The 13,232-nt window shown below is 42.0% G+C and overlaps 1 protein-coding gene across 4 annotated transcripts in view; it reads left to right on the top strand.

The window, feature by feature from the left end:
• Positions 1 to 58: 58 nt before the first annotated feature.
• Positions 59 to 13,232, top strand: part of COMMD1 (copper metabolism domain containing 1) — a 230,016-nt gene continuing 216,842 nt past the window's right edge. For 2 of the 4 annotated variants that reach the window (XM_032292010.1, XM_032292011.1), the window contains exon 1: positions 59 to 435. In XM_032292010.1, coding sequence (XP_032147901.1) covers positions 256 to 435 — 180 coding nt within the window. In that variant the 5' untranslated portion in view covers positions 59 to 255. The remainder of the gene's footprint in view (positions 436 to 13,232) is intronic. The other 2 variants (XM_032292014.1, XM_032292012.1) reach the window with 2 other exon arrangements.

Genomic DNA, 13,232 nt, shown 5'->3' with positions numbered 1-13,232 from the left:
TCCAGTAGGCTCTGCAAGTGATGAAGCGGATCAGCGGAAGCTAAGTGATCCTACTGGAACCAAACGGATATTTCCGTGGAGGAGTCCTAAGGGGATGGATTTTGCAGAGCAAAGCTGTAAGCTGCCAACTCTAACTTCGGGGAAAACCTTACCTCCACGTTCCCTGTGGTGCTTTTGCACAGGCTATTTAGGCACATCTCGGCCGCCGTGGCGAGGCACGGCTCAGCTGTTGCGGGGGCGGGGCCTTCGCAGAGTATGGCGGCCGGCGAGCTTGAGGGCGGCAAGTCCCTGAACGGGCTGCTGAATGCGCTGGCACAGGAGACTTTCCATGGGCACCCCGGCATCACAGAGGAGCTGCTGCGGAGTCAGCTGTATCCGGAGGTGCCACCCGATGAGTTCCGCCCCTTTTTGGCAAAGATGAGGGGGATTCTTAAGGTACTGCTCTTCCCTGTAGTCTCCGGCTTGGAGTACAGACCCTTTACCACCGGCGTCAGACTTGCTCCACTTGGCTTCCCCCGTCCTCATAAGCTGAAAGGTCTCTCCTTCACAGACCTCCACTCCGTGGGCTCCACATTGCGCTGCTTCAGATTATCTCGCTCTGTCGCCCCTTCTCACTTTCCTAAGGGTGACGTTTTTCTGCTGAAGTTCCCAGCCCCCTGGTGGGACTGACTGACACTCACGGGGGTTTTTCCTTCAAGACATCTCATCTCGTCTTCTCTGTCTCTTGGTAACAGTTGAGTTTCCTCAGCAGATCTGTGGGCTCTGGAATTTTTAAAATTAAGAGTTTTAGGTCGCCAGCTTTCCCGGGTTGTGGAAGTTGGGAGCGTTAAACTGAGCGAGTGTCTGGCGGATAAGGGGGTAGTTTAGCCCGAGTGACATCTGTCAGGCAGTCCACTGCATGGTTAAGAGAGCATATTTACCAGCTTGAAGCCAAAGTATAAACTAGGCCATCCGATAGACATATGTGAGCCAAGAAGGTGAAATTAATTTTAATAATATATCTGATTTAACCTAGAATGTCCAAAGTATTATCACTTCACATGTAATCAGTATATAGAATCTTGACAAGATTTTGTTAATTTTTTTCACTCTTTGAAATCCAATATTTTACACTTAAAGCACATATCTCGGACTAGCCACATTTGAAGTGCTCGATAGTCCCATGTGGCTAATGACCATAGTATTGGACAACTCTATTTAGACCGAGGACTAGTTATAGGAATGAATCTAGTGTCAATGTACTCTAGAGACAGACTGTAAAAAAAAAAAAAATACTTTTATAGGTCTTTTATGTGTTAGGAACCCTGTACTAAGATGTGTTACATGTTGCTTCATTTGTTTCTTGGGAAAAAAAACAAAACAAAAACCTCATATAGTGGACACCCATTGTAAAGATTTAAGAAACAATCTCAGGGAATCTAAATGGACTAAAATTACATTTTGATTAAAGTCAATGTTGAAATTTAATCCACTATCCTTTTGAATTTACTATTTTTTTTTCAAGGCTGTTTATGCTTTAAAAAAGCACTTCTGTATTTTTAAAACTGATTTTTGCCTAAAGGATTTGAATCCAGAAAAAAGGCAAATGAAGACAAGCATTTCACATGGTAAATAGATTGTCTCATGGAAATGTAAGGAGTATTGCAGGTGTAAGATTACTACATTCAAAGTAGTCTTAGCTGATATAAATCATAAACCACTGGTGAATGCTTCCTATTTCTTTTCAATTTTAGTTTTTGAGCAGCCTGAGAGAGTTTCCTAGAAAATTTGACATCTGGGTTTTTAAGGTGTTTGGTCCTCTATAGGGATGAGGCCTATATCTCTTCTTCTGCAGGCTAAGAAGAGACAACAGCACACGTGTAGGTAATGCGTTAGAATCTCCAAACGCTGGGGGCTACTTTTCTCTAGGTGGACCACATTTTGATTGATTGGTTTTGTAATGAGATAAAACAGCAGGGTACTCAGAATAGAGTTTGCCTGAAAACTATTTCTCTTATTTTCCTTTTTCTTGAGACGGAGTTTTGCTCTTCTTGCCCAGGCTGGAGAGCAATGACTTAATCTTGGCTTACTACAGCCCCAACCTCATGGGTTCAAGCGATTCTCGTGCCTCAGCGTCCTGTGTAGCTGGGATTACAGGTGTTCACCACCCTGCCCGGCTAATTTTTGTATTTTTAGTAGAGACGGGGTTTCACCATGTTGGCCATGCTGGTCTTGAACTCCTGACCTCAGGTGATCTGCCCACCTCGGCCTCCCGAAGTGCTGGGATTACAGGCATGAGCCACTGCATCCTGCCTTATTTTATTTTAAATTGCTGAATAATATACAGGCTATGTGAAGTATTCCGAGTGGTTCTGTATTGTGGAGCTGGCATGGCTTTCTTGGTGTTGGGAGTAGGCAACAGAAGATTTGCAGGTACCTGGCAGCACAACGTCTGCTAGCTGATTAGTCTGAGGAACTAAGGGATATGCCTTCGATTGTTTTACTTAGGGCTGAAACCATGGGCTCAGGATGACATCCAGTTCCAATCTTTATTTAACTTAAAGGCAATGCTGAGGGCTAAATGTCTCTAATTCTTATGGAAACAGAAAACAAACATGATTTTTGTTTTTATTTATTTATTTATTTTTGAGATGGAGTTTCACTCTTCTTGCCCAGGCTGGAGTGTAATGGCACAATCTGGGCTCGCTGTAACCTTCACCCGGGTTCAAGCTATTCTCCTGCCTCAGCCTCCCAAGTAGCTGGGATTATAGGCAAGGGCAACCACTCCAGGCTAATTTTGTATTTTTAATAGAGATGGGATATCTCCATGTTGGTTGGGCTTGTCTGGAACTCCTGACCTCAGGTGATCTGCCTGCCTCGGCCTCCCAAAGTTCTGGGATTATAGGCGTGAGCCACTGTGCCCAGCACAGACATGATTTTTAAACTGAAAGGCTTTGCAGATAGAATCTCTGTCAGCAGTAAGAGGGAACATACACAAATAAGCATGATACAAGAATGCAATTGTATTCGTAAATAGAATTGTGAATAAACACCTGAAGATAGATTAAGAGGTATCAGTTCTTTCTGGCAAGCTTCTTGGAGATGCCATTTTTGCTGCTGTAACATATTTTAGACTGAGATGAAGGGTAGCCATATAGAGCATTCTGAGTTAAGAACATAGCATGGGTGGATCAGGAAAAAAGCAGGCTCAGGAAAATAGTCCAGTTTGATCATAATATGGGGGTAACCAATATGGAATATTGGTGGAGGAGGCAAGAGCAAAATGAAACAACTTTTTATTCCTATAATCCTGCTAACTTTTGTTCCTGCGCTCTTTTTTTTTTTTTTTTTTTTTTTGAGACAGAGTTTTGCTCTTGCTTGCCCAGGCTGGAGTGCAATGGTGTGATCTTGGTCTCACCACAACCTCTGCCTCCTAGATTCAAGCGATTCTCCTGCCTCAGCCTCCTGAATAGCTGGGATTATAGGCATGCACCAACACGCCCAGCTAAGTTTTTTGTATTTTTAGTAGAGATGGGGTTTCTCCATGTTGGTCTCGAACTCCCAACTTCAGGTGATCCGCCTCCTCAGCCTCCCAAAGTGCTGACATTATGGGTGTGAGCCACCATGCCCAGCTATTCCTACTTTTAAGCAGGGTGTACATTTTTGCATATAAATGACAACAGAGTTCATACTTTCAATTATCTGTATAATATCATGGTCTGTGAAGAAAGTGAAAATGAAGGGTGACAACAGGGTAGAAGGGAAAGAAGGAAGGAGGGGACCTGTAGCTCCCAACAGAGGATACAGTGGACACACATATTAACAGCCTCCTTATTGCCAGCTGCCTAGCAATATATTTCATAGGCCATGTTTCAGGTTCAGGTGCTCCCTGAGCTATAGCCCCTCCCTCTGACTTTCATGTTGTGTGCCAATGTGTTATGAAGTGATTCCTGGCATTTGTACTGGTCCTGTTTTCTGCTTAGAATGGACCCCTCCTACCCTACTTGACTGGGTCATTGACACTCTCTAGCTTTGGCTGTTAATCACAAAATGGCAAACCTTTCGTCTGCTCATAGATATGTGAAGCTGGCCATTCACTTGCTCTAGTTTTTATTTTTGAGTAGACCCTGAGGAGCAATGAAGTCAATAAATTGGGAATGGTGTGTTTATTTAGGGAGATGACATCCTGTATATGAATATTCTTATTTTGCTAAACACTGCCTTTTTTTTTTTTTTTTTTTTGAGATCAAGTCTTACTCTGTTGCCCAGGCTGGAGTGCAGTGGCACAATCTCAGCTCACTGCAACCTCTGCCTCCTGGGTTTAAGCATTTCTGCTTCAGCCTCGGAGTAGCTGGGATTACAGACACCTGCCACCATGCTCAGCTAATTTTTGTATTTTAAGTAGAGACGGAGTTACACCATGTTGGCCAGGCTGGTCTTGAACTCCTGACCTCAAGCGATCCACCCACTTTGGCCTCCCAAAGTGCTGGGATTACAGGTGTGAGCCACTGTGCCTGGCCCAACACTGCCATTTTAATCTACTTCTTTTGCTCACATTATAATTCAACTTCTTAAAGATATGCGTTTGCATGATCTTTATGGCTATTGCTGTTAACCTTGTGGATATGCTCAGTTCTAGTAAATCCCAGATTACAAGAATTTTTTTTTTTTTTGAGATGGAGTTTCACTCTCGTTACCCAGGCTGGAGTGCAATGGCGCGATCTCGGCTCACCGCAGCCTCCGCCTCCTGGGTTCAGGCAATTCTCCTGCCTCAGCCTCCTGAGTAGCTGGGATTACAGGCACGCACCACCATGCCCAGCTAATTTTTGTATTTTTAGCAGAGACGGGGTTTCACCGTGTTGACCAGGATGGTCTCGATCTCTTGACCTCGTGATGCACCCACCTCGGCCTCCCAAAGTGCTGGGATTACAGGCGTGAGCCACTGCGCCCGGCCCAGATTACAAGAATTAAAGAGCATAATCTAACTATGAAGATCAATCACCTTTTGTACACTTTAGTCTGTATTCACTACTGCCCTCTGGTGATGATTTTGTATTTCTTCATTGGAACTTTAAACTCAATTTTTTTTTTTTTTTTTTTTTTGAGACAGTCTCTGATGCCCAAGCTGGAGTGCAGTGGCACGATTTCAGTTCACTGCAACCTCTGCCTCCTGGGTTAAAGTGATTCTCCTTCCTCAGCCTCCTGAGTAGCTGGGACTACAGGCGTGCACCACCACGCCTGGCTAATTTTTGTATTTTTTAGTAGAAATGGGGTTTTGCCATATTGGACAGGCTGGTCTTGAACTCCTGACCTCATGATCCGCCCACCTCGGCCTCCCAAAGTGCTGGGATTATAAGCATGAGCCACTGTACCCATCCTAAACAAAAAATTTTAATGAAATTTATCATTTTGTGTTGTCTATTGCTAATTTGTATACTCTGGTACTGAGTTACATCGATCAAATGGTTATTTATCCAGGCCAGGCTCAGTGGCCCATACCTGTAATCTCAGCACTTTGCGAGACCAAGGCAGGTGGATCACCTGAGGTCAGGAGTTTGAGAACAGCCTGGCAATATGGCGAAACCCTGTCTCTACTAAAAATACAAAAATTAGCTGGGCTTGGTGGTGGATGCCTATAATCCCAGCTACTTGTGAGGCTGAGGCAGGAGAATGACTTGAACCCAGAAGGCAGAGGTTGCAGTGAGCCGAGATTGCGTGCTGTACTCTAGCTTGGGCAACAACTCCATTATTTATTTATTTAGAGACAGGCTCTTACTCTGTTGCCCAGGCAGAAGTGCTGTGGCACAATCATAACTCACTGTAGCCTCGAACTCCTGACCACAAGTAATCCTCCTGCTTCAGTCTCCTAAAGTGCTGGGATTACAAGCATGAGCCATCCTGCCTAGATCCTATTTTAGAAGCTAGAAATACTTGCAACAGTGTATAGTGGCCTTCCTCTTCCACTCCTACCCTCTGCAGTCTGTCCTCTGCACAGGTAGCAGTATCCTTTAAAAAAGTACATTATGGCCGGGCGTGGTGGCTCATGCCTGTAATCCTAGCACTTTGGGAGGCTGAGATGGATGGATCACCTGAGGTCAGGAGTTCAAAACCAGCCTGGCCGTCATGGTGAAACCCCATCTTTAAAAAAAAAGAATATATTTTTTAAAATAATAAAATTAAAGATGTAAATTTTTTTTTAAATTAAAAAAAAAGTACATTATGCCTCCTTACTTTTCTGCTGTCAACCATCTTATGTTCCTGACTTCACATCGAACTTAGAATAAAATTCAGTCCTTTTGCCCTAGGCCACAAGTCCTTACATGATCTTACCCTTACTCACTTCTCTGATCTAATTTTCTCATTTCCAGCAATCTAATCTTATCCTTATTTAAACATGTCAAGTATTTTTCCTGTAGATATTCTTATGGCTTGTTCATTTGTTTAATTCATCTTGTACCTGAAAGTTATTTCCAATGAGTTCTCTCCTGAATTATGTTATAAAGACCTTCATCCTTCCTTCCTCTTTCTTTTTACCTGGCTTTACTCTTTCTTCATACTTAGTATTACCTGAAATTATATTATGTATTTATCAGCTTATTGTTAACTATTCTATTAGAATTTAAATATTAAGAGGCAGGATTTTAATATTGTTTCTTCTTTATTCCTTATTCCTAATACTGTGTCTGGCATGTGGTAGGCACGTGGTAGGCACTTAGTAAAAATTTGTAGAATAAGTGAATGAATTAAGAATGTTTAAATGTGTAGGTTGCTATTACAAATATAGGCATAGAGAGAAAACTTATATGATTTATTATATGAGGAAAGCTAGGATATATAATACTGTAAATCAGGGGTCAGCAAACTATGTCCTGTGGGACTAATCTGGCGTATTACCTATCTTTAGAAATACAAGTTTTATTGTAACATGACAACATGCTCATTCATTTACAGCTTGTCTGTAGCATATTAACCACTCTAATAACAGAGTTGAATGTCTGTGATAGAAGTCATGTGACCTTCAAAGCCTAAAATATTTACCATCTGAATGTTTACAGAAAAAGTTTGCTGACCCAAGTGGTGGCACAGGCCTGTAGAAGCAGCTACTCTGGAGGCTGTGGTGAGAGGATTGCTTCAGCCCAGGAACTCAGGGCTATAGTGCAGTGTGGTCATGCTTGTGCATAGCCATTGCACTCCAGTCTAGGCAACAGAGGGATACTCCATCTGTAAAAATTAAAAAGAAAAAAGTGTGCTAACCTCTGCCCCAAACTTGTTTATTATAATATTTGGAAATAATATATAAATTCCATTTTGAAGTTGTTTACTTGACAAATATGTAAAAACTGAAAATGGGGACTGTTTGCTCTTTGATACCTTTGAAGCATTCATTAGCTTGTTCTTTAGACTGCTGAGATCTGTAGTAAATTAAAAACAACCTCCAGCCTGGTCAACATAGTGAAACCCAATCTCTACTAAAAATACAAAAATTAGTTGGGCATGATGGCCTGCGCCTGTAGTCCTAGCTATTCAGGAGGTTGAGACAGGAGATTTGCTTGAACCAGGGAGGTGGAGGTTGTGGTGAGTTAGCAGAGATTGAGCCACTGTGCTCCAGCCTGGGCAACAGAGTGAGACTCTCAAAAAAAAAAAAAAAAAAAAAAAAAAGACCTAATGTTTCTGTAGTTCTAAGTATGTGTTCTTAGTAAGACATAGACAGAATTTTAATTTGGAAATTTTGTTCATATTCAAAAGGTATAAATTTTATATATGCTAATGTAGTATACAATATCATAAAATTTAATGTTGTGAACCTGAAAAATCAAGTGAAAACTATCAATGTTATGAAAGAAGACATCAAGCAGTCCATGTCTTTTAGGGCTAAAAAAAAAAAGAAAAAAAGAGAAGATAATTTACACCAGGTGTGGTGGCTCACGCCTGTAATCTCAGGACTTTGGGAGGCTAAGGTGGGCAGATTACTTGAGGTAAGGAGTTTGAGACCAGCCTGGCCAACATGGTGAAACCCCATCACTACCAAAAATGCAAAAATTAGCAGGGCGTGGTGGCATGTGCCTATAATCCCAGGTACTTGGGAGGCTGAGGCAGGAGAACCGCTTGAACCTGGGAGGCAAAGGTTTCGGTAAGCCGAGATTGTGCCACCGCACTTCAGCCTGGACAACAGAGTGAGACTCTGTCTCAAAACAAACAAAAAGCAGTAACAAGAATGATAATAGTAAAAGATTGTAAGAAATAATTGAGGCTGGGCGAGGTGACTCATGCCTGTATTCCAGCAGTTTGTTTTCGTTTTCTGTTTTTTTTTTTTTTTTAAACACAGTCTCACTCTGTCGCCCAGGCTGGAGGAGTGCAGTGGCATGATCTCAACTCATTGCAACCTCTGCATCCTGGGTTCAAGTGATTCTCATATCTCAGCCACCCGAGTGGCTGGGATTACAGGTGTACGCCACCATGCCTGGCTAATTTTTGTACTTTTTGTAGAGACAGGGTTTCAGGCTGGTCTCAAATTCCTGGCCTCAAGTGAGCCACCCACTTGAGGCTCATGTTTGGGATTACAGGTGTAAGCCACCACACCACACCTGAACTCTTCTCTTCTCTTTTACTCTTTTTTTTTTTTTTTTTTTTTTTTTTTGCGATGGAGTTTCGTTCTTGATGTCAGCTTACTGCAACCTCCGCCCTCCCAGGTTCAAGCAATACCTTATGCTGCTGAGTAGGTGGGATTACAGGTGCGTGCCACCATGCCTGGGTAATTTTTGTATTTTTAGTACAGACAGGGTTTCACCATGTTGGTCAGTTTGGCCTCCAACTCCTGACCACAAGTGATCCACCTGCCTTGGCCTCCCTAAATGCTGGGATTACAGGCATGAGCCAGCATGCCTGGTCTGGGTTATTTTATCTCTTTTTTTTCTATTCTCTTTCTTGCACTGTAATTTTTCAAATGTTAGACCTCCTAGACAGAATGTTCTAAGTGATCTTATTTTCTACCCCATTTTTCATTTGTTTTTTTCCCCATTTTTTGATTGACTTCCTTTATCTTCTAGCTTTTAAACAAATTTGAATAGATTAAAAATTTCTTAAGAGACATAGTCTCATTCTGTCACGCAGGCTGGAGTGCAGTGCCATGATCATGCCTTACTTGCAGCGTTGACCTCTTGAACTCAAACGAACCTCCCACCTCAGCCTTTTGAGTAGAACCATGTCTGGCTAATATTTTTATCTTTTTTTAGATACAGGGTTTCCCTGTATTGTTTAGGGTGGTCTCAAATTCCTTGGCTCAACTGATCCTCCCCCATTAGCCTCCCAAATGCTGGGATTACAGGTATGAGCCACCACACTTTGCCACTTCTAACCTTTATTTAACTTATTTATTTAGCTTTTTGATTATTAAAATAGAGATGGGGGTCTTATGTTGTCCAGGCTGGTCTTCAACTCCTGGGCTCAAGTGATCCTCTTGCCTCAACCTCCTCAAGTGCTGGTATCACAGACATGAGCCACTGTGCCCAACCTATTTATTTATTTACTTATTTGAGACAAGGTCTCACTCTGTCGCCCAGGCTGGAGTGCAGTGGCGTGCACAAGGCTTACTATAGCCTTGACCTCTTGGGCTCAAGTGATCTTGTATCTGAACCTTCTGAGTAGCTGGATCTACAGGTGTGTGGCACCACACCTGGCTAATTTTTTTGTATTTCTTTGTAGAGATGGGGTTTCACCATGTTGCTCAGGCCAGTCTTGAACTCCTAGACTCAAGTGATCTTCCTGACTTGGCATCCCAAAGTGCTGGATTACAAGCCTGAGCCACCACACCTGGCCTCTCCGGGCCTTTTTTTTTTTTCTTTTTTGGAGACGTAGTCTTCCTCTGTCGCCTAGGCTAGAATGCAGTGGGGCGATCTTTGCTCACTGTAACCTCTGCCTCCCAGCTTCAAGCAGTCTCCTGCCTTAGCCTCTTGAGTAGCTGGGATTACAGGCGCCCACCACCATGCCTGGCTAATTTTTGTATTTTTAGTAGAGACAGTGTTTTGCCATGTTGGCCAGGCTGGTCTCGATCTCCTGAATTCAGGTGATCCACCCACCTCGGCCTGCCAAAGTGCTGGGATTACAGGCATGAGCCACTGCACCTGGCCCTCTTCAGGCCTTATAATTGAATTTTTCATTTGATCATGTTTTAAATTTCCAAGAGTTATTGTCTCACAAGAACAATATACTACTATGTTTAACCAACAATTTCATCTTTCAAACACAAGGTGGAGTATACTGTACATAACTTTCTGCATTTTGCTTTTTTAAATTTTATTTATTAAAGATAAGGTCAAGCTCTGTTGATAAGGCTGGAGTGCAGTGGCCTGATCATAGTTCACTGTAGCCTTGACCTCAGGGGCTCAAGCTGAGCCTTCTTCCTACCTCAGTCCCCTGAGTAGCTAGGACTCCAGGCGCGTGCCACCATGCCTGGCTAATATTTAAATTTTTATTTTTAGCAGTGGGGTCCCCCTATGTTGTCCAGGCTGGTTTTGAACTCCTGGGCTCAAGTGATCTATCCACCTCAGCCTTCCAAAGTACTGGGATTACAGGTGTAAGCTGCTATATCTGGCCTGTATTTAGCTTTTTAAAAATTTTTTTGTAGCCGGGCGCGGTGGCTCAAGCCTGTAATCCCAGCACTTTGGGAGGCCGAGGCGGGTGGATCACGAGGTCAAGAGATCGAGACCATCCTGGTCAACATGGTGAAACCCCGTCTCTACTAAAAATACAAAAAATTAGCTGGGCATGGTGGCGTGTGCCTGTAATCCCAGCGACTCAGGAGGCTGAGGCAGGAGAATTGCCTGAACCCGGGAGGCGGAGGTTGCGGTGAGCCGAGATCGCGCCATTGCACTCCAGCCCGGGTAACATGAGTGAAACTCCGTCTCAAAAAAAAAAAAAAAAAAAAAAAAATTTTTTTGTCTCAACTGAGATTTTTAAATACAGTATTAGGAATTTAGTCCACTTGTACCCCGCGCTCGAAGCTGTTTTTAGAGGCTTTTGACAAACATTGTATTGCTAAGACATTTTAGGGTGTGATGTAAATTGTGAAAAGGTTAAATGCCTACAGAGGAACATACACCTTAATATTTTAAATATTCCAGTAGTTTGATGTTTTGCATATTGTAGTATATATTATTTTAAAAGCACAATTTGATCCTACTTGCTAAATACCTGGAAAAATTTTATGGAGAGCATTTGCAGTAAAAACAGAAGCTTAGAAGTACATCTGGGGCTGGGTACGGAGGCTCACACTTGTAATCCCAGCACTTTGGGAGGGCAAGGTGGGTGGATCACTTGAGGTCAGGAGTTTGAGACCAGCCTGGCCAACATGGTGAAACTCTGTCTCTACTAAGAATCCAAAAAAAAATTAGCCAGGTGTGGTGGTGTGTACCTGTAATCCCAGTTACTGGGGAGGCTGAGGCAGGAGAATCGCTTGAACCCAGGAGGCAGAGGTTGCAGTGAGCCGAGATTGTGCCACTGTGCTCCAGCCTTGGCAACAGAGCCAGACTTCATCTCAAAAAAAAAAAAAAAAGTGCATTTGGCAGTTTACAAAATGGCTGAAGTTCAGTATGCATTAGTGGTGAGTTTTTTAAAATCAAAAAATGGCATTATTAATGATATTAATATTGCATATTATCTTTTGATATTTTAGAGTAAATTTAAGAAGAAACTTTGCTCATATATTTTGAATAGCGTATGTTAATAAGAAGTTAACTTGAATGTAAAATAATGGATATGTATGGGCTCAGTGGATCATGCCTGTAATCTCAGCACTTTGGGTGGTGGAAGGAGGTGGATCACGAGGTTGGGAGATCGAGACCATCCTGGCTAACGCTGTGAAACCCCGTCTGTACTAACAATACAAAAAATTAGCTGGGTGTGGTGGCATGTGCCTGTAGTCCGAGCTACTCAGGATGTTGAGGCAGGAGAATTGCTTGAACTTGAGAGGTGGAAGTTGCGGTGGACTGAGATCACGCCACTGCACTCCAGCCTGGGTTACGGAGTGAGACTCCATCTCAGAAAAATAAAATAAAAGTAAAATAATGGATGTAAAATATATAGTCTTAAAAGTGTTTATATTAGGAAACATAGAAAAGACTGTTAACTTTTGACTTCTTAGGTCTTACTTTCAGGTTTCATTTGTCTTCTGTCTACATACTTAACTATAAGCAGTAATTCTGTTTTTCTACTGTAGGTGGCAGTGGAATATCAGCTTGCCAATGTGCTGATAAAATATGCTAGAACAACATCATGTTGAAGTGTTCTTTCTCTGGAATGTTCTAATTCAGAAAATGCTCAAAAGTTGGCTACTCAACAATAAAAATTTCTTATCTAAAAAGATATCTAAATATTTGACTTGATATTTGGAATTTAGAAATACCATTTTCTGGAAAATTTAAAGCTCTATAAACAGATTCCTTTACATTCTCTAGTTTTTGAACAATCAAGTTTTGCTAATTTCACTGAACATTTTTGAAAATTTAGATGATAATACATGAGGTAAATTCCTCATTCTGTGAAGAATAGACAAATGACTGATGTTACTTTTTTATGTCACTGGACATCGCATGATAAAGCAGCAATTGCAGATTACCCGGGTGGGAGTTGTAGAGTATTTTAATAGACTCAGGTTACCTGTAATGAGGCCAAATGTTCTGTAAATCTTTTTTCCTTTTCCTTAGTTTAGGGCCAAACCCATATTAGTTAATCTATTTTTGATTCTCCTTTTCTCAAAGCAACCACTCTGGGCCTGGAAACTTGGGTTCAAAGAGTGGCTGGGTAAGGAGATTTTAAAGGAAATGTTTATCTTTGATTTACCTGTTAAATACGTACTAAACTTCTAATATGCTGGACTTTGCTCTATACACAATGTCACTGTGCCTATCTTAAAGAATCTTATATGATAAATGCCTTGAGAAAGTATAAATGATGTGGTCTGGTGGAGTGGATCCTTAAACTGCAGAATATGAAAAAAAAATCATGATTTTTTTTTTTGTCTGAATAAAACCCTAACATTTTTAGCTCCATCTTAATTTAGAATGTAGTTTTTATAAATTTTGACTTCTTTTTTTTTTTGAGACGGAGTTTCGCTCTTGTTACCCAGGCTGGAGTGCAATGGCGCGATCTCGGCTCACCGCAACCTCCGCCTCCTGGGTTCAGGCAATTCTCCTGCCTCAGCCTCCTGAGTAGCTGGGACTACAGGCACGCGCCACCATGCCCAGCTAATTTTTTTG

This window comes from Sapajus apella, unplaced genomic scaffold, assembly GCF_009761245.1.
Source record: "Sapajus apella isolate SASKATOON/1434 unplaced genomic scaffold, GSC_monkey_1.0 scaffold26, whole genome shotgun sequence".
NCBI classification, from domain to species: Eukaryota; Metazoa; Chordata; class Mammalia; order Primates; family Cebidae; genus Sapajus; species Sapajus apella.
This window is presented reverse-complemented; position numbering and strand designations above follow the sequence as displayed.